At 37.1% G+C, this 13,793-nt stretch overlaps 1 protein-coding gene across 1 annotated transcript; it reads right to left on the bottom strand.

Moving 5' to 3' along the window:
* Nucleotides 1-12,353: 12,353 nt before the first annotated feature.
* On the bottom strand, nt 12,354-13,274 carry LOC107062122 (uncharacterized protein K02A2.6-like). The gene has a single exon (XM_015312360.1). The coding sequence runs from the start codon at nt 13,272-13,274 to the stop codon at nt 12,354-12,356; it is 921 nt and encodes a 306-aa protein (XP_015167846.1).
* Nucleotides 13,275-13,793: the final 519 nt, after the last annotated feature.

Below are 13,793 nucleotides of genomic sequence, written 5' to 3'. Positions count from 1 at the left end.
GTTTCACCTCAGGTTGGTGGAAAAAAGGGGAAAAGGTATGTCACGCTATACATAATTGTTTCACTTAATTATATGTGACCAAGAGGAGTCTTATTTACAATTTTATTGTTTCGTGTGTTATACTTGATGAACCACTTTGTGAGGCTTGCATATATTCTGGTCAGTCAATAGAATTGGAATAGTCTTGCCTACAAAGAAAACATAGGCAAAACTTTTGAAATATTCTACAGTCAACATTACCTCGAGATACACCTCTCATTCGAGGACGAATGATCCTAAGGGGGAATGATGTAATAACATGTACTTTCCAAACACGTATATGACTAAGTTAACTTCGGATAAAGTGTTTACAATCGAGCCAGTAAGGTAGTATTTTAGCTTAAATATCAAAGTGCCCAAGTGTATATAAGTGTAAAGTAGAATTAAGAGTGGGAAATGGAATAAAATAAGTGAGCTACTTGCTTGACTTTATTATGCTACCAGGTGAATCACATACTTAGAATGTATGGATCAAATTAGAATACCAAGCAGGTGCATCACCTACTTAGAATATATGGATCAAATTAAAAGACCAAGTAGGTGCATCACCTACTTGGACTTTTTGACCATCTTAAAATGGTCAAGTAGGTGCATCACCTACTTGACCAAATTGTGGTCCAAAATGATCAGCAAGAGTCGGCCAAAGAGGAACCATATAAGATCAAGATTAGCTGATATTCTTCTTCATTTTAACTTACAAAATAAATATTCTAGAAATTCTCTCTCAAGCTCTCTCTTAACCTTCAAACAGCCACCCTTATATACATCTAGGGTTCTTAAAGTTATCTTTTTAATAAGCCAAGGTAGGTAAAATAATTCATGTGTTTAACTTGATTCTGCCATGGAAGGTTCTGGAAATCATGTTCTTTATATTTGAAGTGTAGGACAGCCCTATCCAAGCTTGAAAGTCCCACTTTCCTAGTATAAGAATCATCACCAACAAGGTAAGGTCACTGCCCTAGTTTTATCTCCCTCTCTCTCTATATATATGTATAAATATCAGTTGGGATGGATAATTATTTAGGTATAAAAGTAAAGAATTCATGGGACAAGGAGTAGAAGTCATAAGTTCAATAATTTTATATTGCGTTGAAGGATTTTGTGACAGTTTAATGGTTGTTTTATGTATATTATTTGGAGTAGTTGGGTGACCTTATAGGATGATTGTATGCAATGTATTGATGTGCAAATGTAGGGTGTGGTGATACACCATCTATTTAAGAACTATATAAGCTTACTGCCCATTACACATTTCACTACTGTTTCACAAGGACCACATTCTGATTAGCTGTTACTATTAGCTTCATTATGTACTTATATTGTGATTAAAACATTCAAGGAAAGGCTTAATTGTTGTAGTCGTATTGGCCCAAAAACAAGGTATGTATGGTTAAAAGAACCTATTTTTCGCCGCTAAGGTACGGATTTCTATCACCTGTCTCTTTTATATGAGTCAACAAGATCCTAGGTTACATATGTTAAAAGTGTTAAATTCTTGGATACACAATCTTTTCATATACTGCCAAATGCTTCAATTGTTTAATTAATCATACACTTTATTTGCTCACATTTTCCTTTCATTCCATATCACTCCCATTGTTTTTGTGTATAATGTTATTCTACGTAATCCTTACTTGTTCTAGTTAGTATACAGTTTGTATGTTCTAACTTGAAATGTGCACTTGTCCCTATCTTGAATCTGCCCACGTGTCTCATTAGTTCACATCTTCATGACCACTATTATTTGATATCATTTACTGAATATGTTTAAGCCCACAACAAGATTCATTGTGTCCTATAAGTTCCAAAGTTAATATTACTACATTAAGGTTGCAGTTGTTTCTTATGTCATTGTTATTGCCTCAGATATTTTATTCACATGTCTACATCACTAGTATATAGTCCCAAAGTTCAAAAGAGTTATGAACAATCCAAAGATTAAGGAAATGACATAAACTGAATCTATATAATTATGGGTGGCTGCTCAGGGTTTAAAATACCTAGCATGGGCCGATCTCAATAGATGTATTTATGGGTGGCAACTCAGGGGTTAAAATACCTAGCATGGGCCGATCCCAATAGATGTATTTATGGGTGGAAGCTCAGGGGTAAATACCTAGCATGAGCCGTTCCCAATAGATGTATTTGTTGGTGACAGCTCAGGGGTAAAAATACCTAGCATGGGCTGATCCCAATAGATGTATTTGTGGGTGGCAGCTCGGGGGTTATAATAAACCTAGCATGGGAGGATCCTAATTTGTATAGGTATGGGGAAAGCATCCCAGGGGTTAAAATGCCTAGCATGGGTCATCCTCTTCTACCTCTTATCAGTTGGTCATTTGTATGCCTTAAAAAGATTATAAATCAAAGAATAGTAAAGAAAAGAATGCAATGTACAGGATTCCACAGGTGTAAGCAAGGATGGTCTTTTATCCTTATTTATTCATCTGTTCACGGTAAATAATTTAAAGAACAAAAGCCCAAGTGTATAATGTGTCACTTTACCACACGGTAATGAACAACCATAAGAAACTTGGAAAATCATTATATGGTGTTAATGCATCACTTATAGTTCTATAAGATATTTACTTCTCAATACAGGTGTATAGGTTAAGTAACTTATTAATTCCTTATCTTCTGTTTATCAATTGGATTTTTGTTTTTTGACTTCTTTACATACCAATATATGTCGTATATGTACTGACGTCCTCATGAATGGGGGCACTGCATTTCTATAAATGCAGGACATGTGTGATCATCTTAGGCATCTTTTTATGTATCCAACCGAGGAATTGGTGAGCTCCACTCTTAACTTGACCTATTATGTGTCTAGTACTCTTTTGGTTATATTTACAACTATAATTTGGGTATGTCGGGGCCTTATCCCGGCAACTTGGTAGTTGTATGGACATAGATTCGCTACTAGAGTCTTCATAGACGTGGTAAAGCTGTTATATGTATTTATAATTTTATTTGTCATTTGTATGAGTTTGGCCAGTTGGAGGTTTAGTATACTAGTTTCTTAGAAACAGTTGTATTTTTGCACAGAGATTCATCTGCTCATTGTAGGTCATTTGTATATATAGTTCATATGCTACGTGTCTACCTCAACCTTTCTTGGGGCGTGACACTTATGTTGTTTCATGTTAGCCTTAGTTGGGTTTTCTCCTAAGTGGGGGATAGTATGTTGAATAGTAAGGTTGTTGAGAGTTTCGATATCCTTATCTTTTTCCTTCTATTCTTATTCAAGCTTGAGACCAAGATTTCCTTGTAGCTTGTTTCATATTTTGGAGTCATGTATGATTATGAGTTTCCATGGTCTCTTTATGTTATTCATGTTCTATTTGAATTCTTGTTTATATGAGAAAATGAGTTTTCATGACTTATGTTCCTCATGTTGATTTGCATCTAGTATGAGTTGTCTATATGCCTAATGAGGTTAAATGTTGAACATGCATAATTGTGCTTTTGAGAGTAATTGCATAATGTCCCTTATTGATGTTATGATGAGCATGATATGAGTTGGAGAAGGTAATGTCTCCAATGAAATGAGAAATTTTGAAGTTTTGGTGCATAATGAGTTTGTAGATGTAGTTTCTACCTTCTTTTGTTCATTGAACATGTTGGAATTGGAGTTGATATTTCCTCCTAAATTTTGTGCATTGTTTATGATGTTGCATGCATGATGGGATGCTAGTCTTGAGTCGTTGACCCCTTAATGTATTTAAAGTGTCATTCGAGGATTAATCTTTCTAAGTGGGGGATAATGTAACGACCCATAAAACGAATAAGTAAGACTAGAGTCTAACTAGTAAGTGTTTGAGATTGTCATGAGGTTTGACGTGGTTAGATGTTGTCCCGAGCTAGGGTTGAGGGTTTTACGAGTTAAATGTCAAGGTACGACTGCCCATGGACCACCTTAGGGGTCCTTGAGGAGGACCCTAAGCCTAACCCCCAAGACCCCTTGAAACTAGAAAGTTGTGAAAAATGGAGTGACCTACGGAAGGGGTCCACGCCCCGTAGGTCCATCCACTCCCCGTTGATGGCCTCCGTAGGTCATGGCTATCCAAACCAATCCCCAGCCACAAACCATGAGGTGACAGTACGAGGCGTCAACCCATCCACGGTCCGTGGATGGGGATCCGTCGATTGCACCTGGTTTGGTGGTTTGGTTCGGCCAAGTTGAGAAGTGGTTTGGTAATTAGCTAAATAATTAAGTTGTGGGACGGTTATTTTATGTTAATTATGGTATTTTAAGAGTATTAAAAATATTAGACTCTATTTTTCATCTCATTACTTCAGAACCCAAAATCAAAACCTCCCCTCCCCTCCTAAAGTTTCTCTCTAGAAACCGCTATTGGAGGTGAAGACTTTAAGCTTCCAAGGTCAAATCTTCAAGGTTTTCAAAGGATTTTCAAGCATTTTCGTGGGGAATCAACAGCAAGGTATGGTAGTCTTGATCCTTGTCTAATTTTCCATTCAAGGAAAAGTCAAATCCAATGTGATTTCAAAGTATGAAAAATCTAAAGTTTTACTCAATCTCAAGGATTCTTTCATCAAATGTTTTCAAATGGTTTATAATAACAAATTATGATTGTATTGGTGTTTAATTGATGATTTATGATGAATATACTCTATGAACCCATGAATTCTCTTAATTCCTAAATTGTGCTTTATGAAGTGGGTTGTTGATCATGAATGAATGTTGTTGTATTATACCTAAATTGATTTAGATTGTTGAATTTTATCACTATTCATGCCTAATTGTATTAATGAAATGTTTGTTGGTGAAAGTGAATTCATGGCCTTGGAAGGGGAAAGTTAAGACCTAATTTCATGTTGAAGTAGAATTGTGCTAGAGATGTTGATCAACTTGAAAAAGGTGGAGGTGTTTAATTACTATGTATGATTATGATGTGAAGGATATGCATGTGAGTTCAATGATAGAATGATGATCATGTATAGAATGTAATTGTGTTATTGTTGATAGTATATTCTCAATTGACACTCATGAATGATGAATGATAGAATGTGAAGAGTTTCTTCTAAAGCCATGTTGATTGTATTGTATATCTTCAATTAGTAGTATTTATGCATCCTTTTCTTATACAAATGAAAGTAATGTGAATGTTGAATCTAGAATTGGTAGGCTTATGCCCCCTTTTCTTGTATAATGAATGTGTCTTGACTTGGTGAATATGAATCGATAGGGTATGGCATTCCTTTCATATATGAGTAATGAATGTGTCTTGACTTAATTTATATGAATCCATAGTCTTAAGGCATTCCTTTCATAAATGATCTAATGTGTTGAAGACTCTAGAATCGATAGTCTAATGGCATTCCTTTCTTAATGAGTCAATGTACCATGAATCGATAGGCTTATAGCATTCCTTTCATGAGTATCAGAATGAAATGTGGAACCATGAATCGATAGGCTTATGACATTCCTTTCATGAGTGTTTTATTAGGAAAATATTATTTGACTGATTTTAAGAGTCGCCACTTAATTTTTAAGAAAGATCAAGAAAACTACTTTTTCAAAAGATTAAAACAGAAATCTAATGAAAAAACTTAAAAGAGGTTCGAGGTTCTTATTAACATTTCGGGAAGGGTTTGAAAGCACCCGAAATACCCGCTAATATGCGGTTATCCGGTAATTAACTATTTGGCTAATGTAATTTTAACTTAACTTGAATTGCAAACTGAATTATTTTATAGTTAGGACCATTTTAAGGAAGAGATAGAAAAATATTGCATTATTATATAAGTGAAGTATTTTGTAAACTTATTTATTTATTTATTTACTTTTTAACTCAAGTAAGAGACGGATAATTTAGTCAAATTGTTAAATTAAAAATGGGCGTCTTTCGGGGATTTGAATTGTTGGCCTTAAGATTAAATTAACACATAAAATGATATAGGGAAAGGTGGTTTGGGCCCAAGTCTGGATCTGTCTGCCTGGGCCAGTATTTGGGCCCATTTTTCTTTTGGGCCTTCGGCCCATTTAAGTTGCACCTATCCTAAACTAACACAAAGTAATCATTCTTTCTTTTGGGCCTTAGGTCCAATTTTTCACCTGCCCTAAGAACTAACAAAGTAATAGCAAAAAAAGGACAAGGGCTTAGGCCCAAAATAACAAAATACAACTTTTTGTGCCGGATTTGGGGCCCTTAGGCCCATTTCCCTCTTTCGTATACACGAGATGTGTACTAGTGTATACAAATCTCGTGTATCTGCTCCGAACACCTGTACGCCAAATTTTCTGGGGACCTGTTCTTCGGTTTTACTGGCCGGCTGACTCGATAAAGGGAATTTTGAGCCTTTATGGCTTTTCCGAAATGTCAGGAAGAAAATAGGAATTCGAAGTGAACTCGGGCAGATTGAACATGCGAAAGAAAAGAACGCAAGTAAGGTTCATGATAATTCAAAATGACAAATAAAATAAAAGAACGATGCTACAGAATAGTGGTGCAATCAAAACACACCACATTTACTATTAAATTTAGCTATCCCAAAATTCATCTATTCTGAATGGTACTAAACGAAGAAATTTAATTCCGCATAATCCGAATGAACCAGAAGGTTCACCAACATAGTCACTTAAACAATGAATATAATTTCAAGTTAATGCATCAATACTAATATAACAATAAAGAAAGGCCGCCAGATCAGACTAAAATTAAATGAAATGAACAAACATCTTGGAGGCAAAAACTCAACAACATTTGATGGCAAAGTGCAGTTCAATAATGAACAGGGGATCAAATCTATCTTGGTGACAAACCAATTAAGGCAAAAATCTATGTATCTAAGATAGACAAGAAAATGGAAAAAATGAACTCACTACATAGACCCAACATACAATGATACATGCTCTAAATATGCTAAAACATGCTCTATTTAAGAATTAAGCAATAAAAGGATTACATCACTGGACAACACAACAAAACCAAAGATTATGAAGAAATACACCGAACCAAAAATGACTACCAAAAGGAAGATGACTACGCTACTGATTGAGATTTCTAGATTCGGTTAAATAACCACGTTGACATAAACAAAGCTACTTAGAGAGAGAAAGAGGACAATCAAATTCCAAGTCACATTCTAACGCCAAAAGATTCTAGCTAGTAAAGAAAATAGGCATACTTTAGAAATGAACTATAAATAGAGCTATGAACCAAGCTAAAATGAGATTAACAATGACACTGACTGAAAATTTAAAGACAAAGGCAGCATTTTAGCTATGCAGGAATAATGAGTTATAACAAAAAATAAGACCACCAAGACCACGAATGAACAGCGAACAAGCAGCGGACTGTGCGACTAAGGCTCGAAATTTAAACCTAATAAAATAGCAAACCATTCTAAGCAAAACTAAATAGAGATTCAGCTAGTTGTAGCATCGAGATTGAGTCGATGACTTTAAAGACCAGCACATAAGACACAAACAACAAATCGGGCGAGAACACAATCATTCAAGCAAAAGAAGAAGAATAATCAACAGAAGGTCGATTCACGAGCAGAATACCAACCAAATGATTTGGAGTCATAAGGAATATACCTTCTTCGGTGCAGCGGACTAAGATGAGACGAGCAAGGAGCGCAGCGAGCTCTCACCACCAAAACTCGAAACGAATAGTGGACAAGAGATTTGAGCAAAGAACTGAACCCAAACACCTAAAAAAATACTAATGTATCCTCTATCTCTAAAACGTATTCAGCTTGTATTTTAGAAAAAATACTAATGCTCAAGCCTCTGTATTCTTTTTTTTGTTTTTGCTAAAAAAAATCCAACTCCCTTCCTCCAAAAATGAGGAAGAAAAAGGGAACTTATAGTAGTGAGCTAGAGTTCAACCCCCCGCCCTTTCGGATTTCAAAACTCCCAAAATATTTTCACCATTTTGGCTAAACACTTTTTCTTGCAAAAATCAACTCATTCCGTAAGAGGAGAGGTAGATGGACGGATGGATCGATCCCACTTGTCCTTTGGCGCGACGTGGATCGATCCCACAGCCCCAATGACGGAGGCGCGGCTGGCAGGACAAAATCGCAGGTGCTTTTTCACTGGAATCGCGGCTGCTGCAGTACTATTGTACAACTCGAGAGGGACGTTGTAGGAAGAAGACAACGAAGTTGCTGTCTTCTATGTATTCGACGCCGTTTGGAGTCGTTGTTGGCATTTGGACTGCTGTCGTAAGCTACTGAATTTTGCGGACGTTGGGGCTGCTGGGTTAACGTTGAAGGAAGAAAGTTATGGAGTCTCTTTTAAGAATTGGAGTGGGCCGGGTCAGGGGTTATTTGGTGGGCTACGTAATTAAAGATGAGAAAAGGCTGCTACAAAATAAAGGAATGGGCTGATGACAATTATAACAGGGGTAAGAATTGACCCATTACAAATGGGTGGATGACAAATAACAAAATGGCTATAATTGTAACTACAGAGAATTAACATGTAATCAATTGCGGTTAAAACTTGAGCCAAATGGAAATTAATTGGTGAAATTTGGCCAAAAGCCAAATAAGATGAACAAATATAAATTAATTAATGAGCTTCTTAATGTTTAACGAAATAAAATAACTAACTCAATTATGAAATAATTAATTTAAATACAAACTAATTAATTCAAAATTGCGATTATGATTTAAACCGAACTAAGTTAAAACAAAATCTTTTTGACATGGTTCTCAAATATAAAATTCAAAAATATACATATGTTATTTAAATATTATAAAAAGTGACAAAACAATTTAAAATTAACTCGAAAATATTTTGAACTTTATAAAGTCACTTATTTTAAATTGCTTGAAAATTAAGAAGCTCGGAAATTAATTCTATCGAGGAGGGTCAAAATTGGGTGTCAACAACTGTCCCTCGTTTTACTCGAATTGATGCAAGAAATTAGAGGAAAATGAAATTGACAAATCCAATTTTGACCGACCACTTACTCATCTTTTATAAAAAAGGGATTTGGTACGGACTTTAGGAATTATGGCCCAACCCGGAAGTGGGTTTCCTACATATCTCAGGCCATATGAGAATTCAGGCCACTTGTAGTTCGATATGCTTGATTTCACGAACAATTTGAAAGAATTCAAAGCCATTCCGATATCGAATTATGAAGATACCAGAATGCTTGGGAATAAGATTTGAGAGAGAATGTTGGAACACAGCCGAGTTTTCAAACACTGATCCCGCCTACATATCCCTCAACCTAAGGAATCAGGCTGCTTGTAGTTCGACTCGATCGGTTGAAGAGGAAACCTATTATGCCAGATAACCTTTGGTTCCGGAAAAGCGACACAGTAAGTCAAGTATGAAAAAGAGGCTTGCAACCTCTTAGCCATGAATGTGGCGCGCTTCACACCCATAATTAAGAACTTATACGGACATAATTTCCAGAGCTCTTGGTGCATTATCACTCAGATTGGATAGCTGCTCCCGGTAAAGACCAAAACATTTCCGGTTGCGAAATTGAAACCAGGAAACCTAAAGGAAAACCCACATGCCTTTTGATAGGGGTGTGGTTTGATTGTGGTGAAAGTCGCTCCTCTGCTCACGTCCTAAGAGTTTGGCACTCCTCTTTGGACTGTGTCCTAGTTCGCTGCTAAGAAAAGTCCCACGTTGTGCTGCATCCCTTTTGATGTCGTCCGCACCTGTGGTTTGTTTTGAGAATTCATCCTCTCGGATGCTCTCGACAAAGACTAAGATAAAACTCCTTAGCATAAAATGCAATTCAAATGGGGAGATAGTGTTTGTTACCGTGTTGACACTTAATTGCTCTCCTTGAACATTTGACGCCAACTCCATCGGGTTTGACGTAAAGCAATAAAGCTTATGTCTCATATTTGCAATATAATCTTCAATGTACTCTTCCTTTGATGTCAAAGTAACAAAATAGGCTGATGTTGACGATTCTCTTGATGTCGTTTTTGCAAAGAAAAATGATGCAGTCGATGTTGATCTTCTTATGATGGGTAAATCCTTCTCTTGCGATGCATGACCCTTTTTCGCGATGCATGACTTCTTTTCCGCGATGCATGAATCCTTCTCTTGCTACGTTCATGAATCTCTTTCCCGCAATGCATGACTTTTTCTCTTGCTATGCATGGTATCTTCTTCGTGCTATGCATAACTCTTTTTTCCGCGATGCATGACTTCTTTTCCGCGATGAATGAATCCTTCTTTGCTATGCATGAATCTTCTCTTTCTATGCATGACCTTTTTCCCGGGATGCATAAATATTTTTTCGCAATGCATGAATCTCTTCTCGCGATGCATTAATCTTTTCTTGCAATGCATGAATCTTCTCCTGCGCTACATGAATCCTTCTCTTGCTATGCATGAATCTCCTTCCCGCGATGCATGACTTCTTTTTTTGTAATGCATGAATCTTTTCTTTTGCAATGCATGATTCTTCCCCCACGATGCATGAATCTTCTCTTGCAATGCATGAATCTTTTTTTTTTTTTGCAATGCATGAATGTTTTCTCTCGATGCATGCATCTTCTCTTGCAATGCATGAATCTTTTCTCCTGCAATGCATTACTCTTTTCTCTTGCAATGCATGACCTCTTCCTCTTGATATGCATGACTTCTTTCTCTTGCAATGCATGATTTCTTTCTCTTCTGATAATGCCATCCCTAGTACCGAACGAAAATAATGGTTCACCGGACAACATAGGTGATCTTCTGGGTATCTCTTGGACGGCGGTATTGTCTCAATCGACAATAAAAATAAAAATGACCCTCGGAGTAGTGGTATCATCTCATTTGACAATACAATATAAATGACCCCCCGGGTAAGAGATATTATCATATCTGATAATATAATGCAGATAAATGTCTTCCAAGTATATTTAGTCGCTGGAAAATAATAATGCTAATCTCTTCGCATCTTTCGTCCGTTCCATCCCTGAACATAGTTGTACGTTCATTATGGACTTCGCCTTGTTGGGAATTGAATGAAATAATGTTAATCATATTCCAAAATCTGTGATATAAACGGCATAAAATATTTCTTGCATCCACATAAAAAATTGTCAATTTAGGGGAGCTCTCGCCCTTTTGGCTTCTCCATATTCATTGAATGGAAGAACATGCTGATTTTAAGGTAAACCTACAGACCTGCATCCACAGAAAAATTGTTAGTTTAAAAAACATAAACTGATCTGTGTTGATTTTTTCGGTAGTCTGCTCCTTGTCTTGCTATCTCTGACTGATTTTTCTGATCTCCCGCTTCTTGATAGATAAGACAAAATATTTTTATGCAAATAATTTAAACATGAGGGAAAAGTTTTTAAGAAAAAATAGATTTTCCAAAGTAATGTTTGGAAAAGGTCACTACCAAGTGTCATGTCATGTCAAGTTAAGCTTGATGAACGCCATATGGAGTTGATGTTTCGAGATCTATTTGATTACTTGTTGGGGAAGGATTCAAAGTTGCTCTAAAATGCCGATGAACCTTGTTGAAATTTTGAGGCCATCCTCAAAATTTCTGTCTCAGTTAACTGTCTTGGCTTATCTCGAACCGTTGGTGATCAAATCATGGAATTTTTGAGATCCTCTCAAAAATTCTGTCCCAGTTGCCAATTTCAAAGTAAGTTTGGTCTTGACTTTGTTGGAGAGATCTTCTTCTTGAGAATTTCTGAGTCCCTCTGTAAAATTCTGTCCCAGTTTCTATTTTAAAGAAAAATAGAAATCTTACGGGAGGTATGACCAAACCCTTGTGGCGCCTACGTATCCCATTGAGGCAGGAATCAGGTCAAACGTAGTTCCCTTCTCGGGGGTTATCAAAAATAAGAAATTTATAAAGAAACTGACCGAGGCCGACATAGGCCGCCTACGTATCTCATTTTTGAAATTCAGGTCGAACGTAGTTCAAATACAAAGCAAAATATTAAAGGTGATAAAGGAGTGACCGAGGCCGACATAGGCCACCTACGTATCTCATTATTGAGAATTCAGGTCAGACGTAGTTCATTAAAAGAGTGATAAAAATTTAAACAAAGCAATTACAAATAAATAGAACGATTACAAAGAAATGACAGAAATACAAACTGAAGCTTCACACATAGTATCTCTTGATAGCATCTGAGTTGATCGGTTTCGTCCATTCGGTGCCATGCATCTCCGACAGTACCAAGGCACCTCCAAATAACACTTTACGAACCATGTAGGGTCCTTGCCAATTTGGTGCAAATTTCCCTTTATACTCATCTTGATGAGGGAAAATGTGTTTGAGAACTAACTGACCAATTTCGAATATTCTGGCTCTTACTTTCTTGTGGAAAGCACGGATCATTCTTTGTCAATACAGTTGTCCATGACAAACAGCAACCATTTTCTTCTCATCAATCAACGTTAACTGATCAATCTGTTTGCGGACCCATTCGGCGTCGTTCAATTCAGCTTCTTGAATGATTCTCAATGAAGGTATTTCAACTTCTGCAAGTATAACTGCTTTTGTTCCATATACCAGCAGATACGGAGTAGCTCCGATTGATGTCCTGACAGTCGTTCGGTAACCCAACAAATCATATGGTAACATCTCGTGCCAACTATTGCGATTATCAATCATTTTCCTCAAAATTTTCTTTATGTTCTTGTTGGCGGCTTCTACAGCTCCATTCATTTGGGGACGATAGGCGGTTGAGTTTCGGTGAGTAATCTTGAATTGGTCACATATCTCTCTCATCAGGTGACTGTTGAGATTCGCTCCATTATCAGTGATGATGGATTCTGGCACTCCAAACCTACATATCAAATTGTTGCGAACAAAATCAGCTACAACTTTCTTGGTCACCGACTTGTACAAAGCTGCTTCCACCCACTTGGTGAAGTAGTCAATGGCAACCAAATTGAATCTGTGTCTGTTAGAGGCGGCTGGCTTTATTGGACCAATGACATCCATGCCCCAAGCTACAAATGGCCAAGGTGAACGCATAGCATTAAGTTCGTGAGGCGGCACTCGAATCAAATCACCATGCACTTGACATTTATGACATTTCTGCACAAACTTGCAACAATCCTGTTCGATAGTCATCCAAAAATAGCCGGCTCGAAGGATCTTCCTCGCCAAAGTGAGCCCATTCATATGAGTACCACAAACTCCGGTATGTATCTGTTCCAGAAGCTTTGCAGCTTCATTAGCATCAACGCATCTGAGAAGACCTAAATCTGGAGTCCTCCTATAAAGGATTTCCCCGCTTGTAAAGAAATTGAGGGCCATACGGCGTATCGATTTCTTCTGGTTGAACGTTGCATTCTCAGGATAAGTCCCGTCCTCTAAATACTTTTTGACATCAAAATACCAAGGCAGACCATCTGGTTCCGCTTCAACATGCGAACAATGGACAGGCTGTTCTTTTACCTCTATATCCACTGGATCAATATAACTTGTATCTTAATGTTTAATCATTGAGGCAATGGTGGCAAGAGCATCAGCCAACTCATTCTGCGTCCTGGGAGTGTGTCTGAACTCAATCTTGCGAAATCTTTTGCACAACTTCTGTATATACTGCACGTACGGTGTGATCTTTGGGTTCTTTACGACGCATTCTCCTTGAACCTGATAAATCAACAAATCTGAATCTCCAACAACCAGCAACTCGTGAACATTCATATCAATTGCCATCTTCAAACCAAGGATACAAGCTTCGTACTCTACCATATTGTTCGTGCAATCAAATCGGAGTTTAGCTGCCACAGGATAGTGTTGACCAGATTCTGATACTAAGACCGCTCCGAT

The sequence above is a fragment of the Solanum tuberosum genome, unplaced genomic scaffold (assembly GCF_000226075.1).
Source record: "Solanum tuberosum cultivar DM 1-3 516 R44 unplaced genomic scaffold, SolTub_3.0 scf00197, whole genome shotgun sequence".
Taxonomy (NCBI): Eukaryota; Viridiplantae; Streptophyta; class Magnoliopsida; order Solanales; family Solanaceae; genus Solanum; species Solanum tuberosum.
Note: the sequence above shows the minus strand (reverse complement) of the source record. Positions and strands in the feature narration are given on the sequence as shown.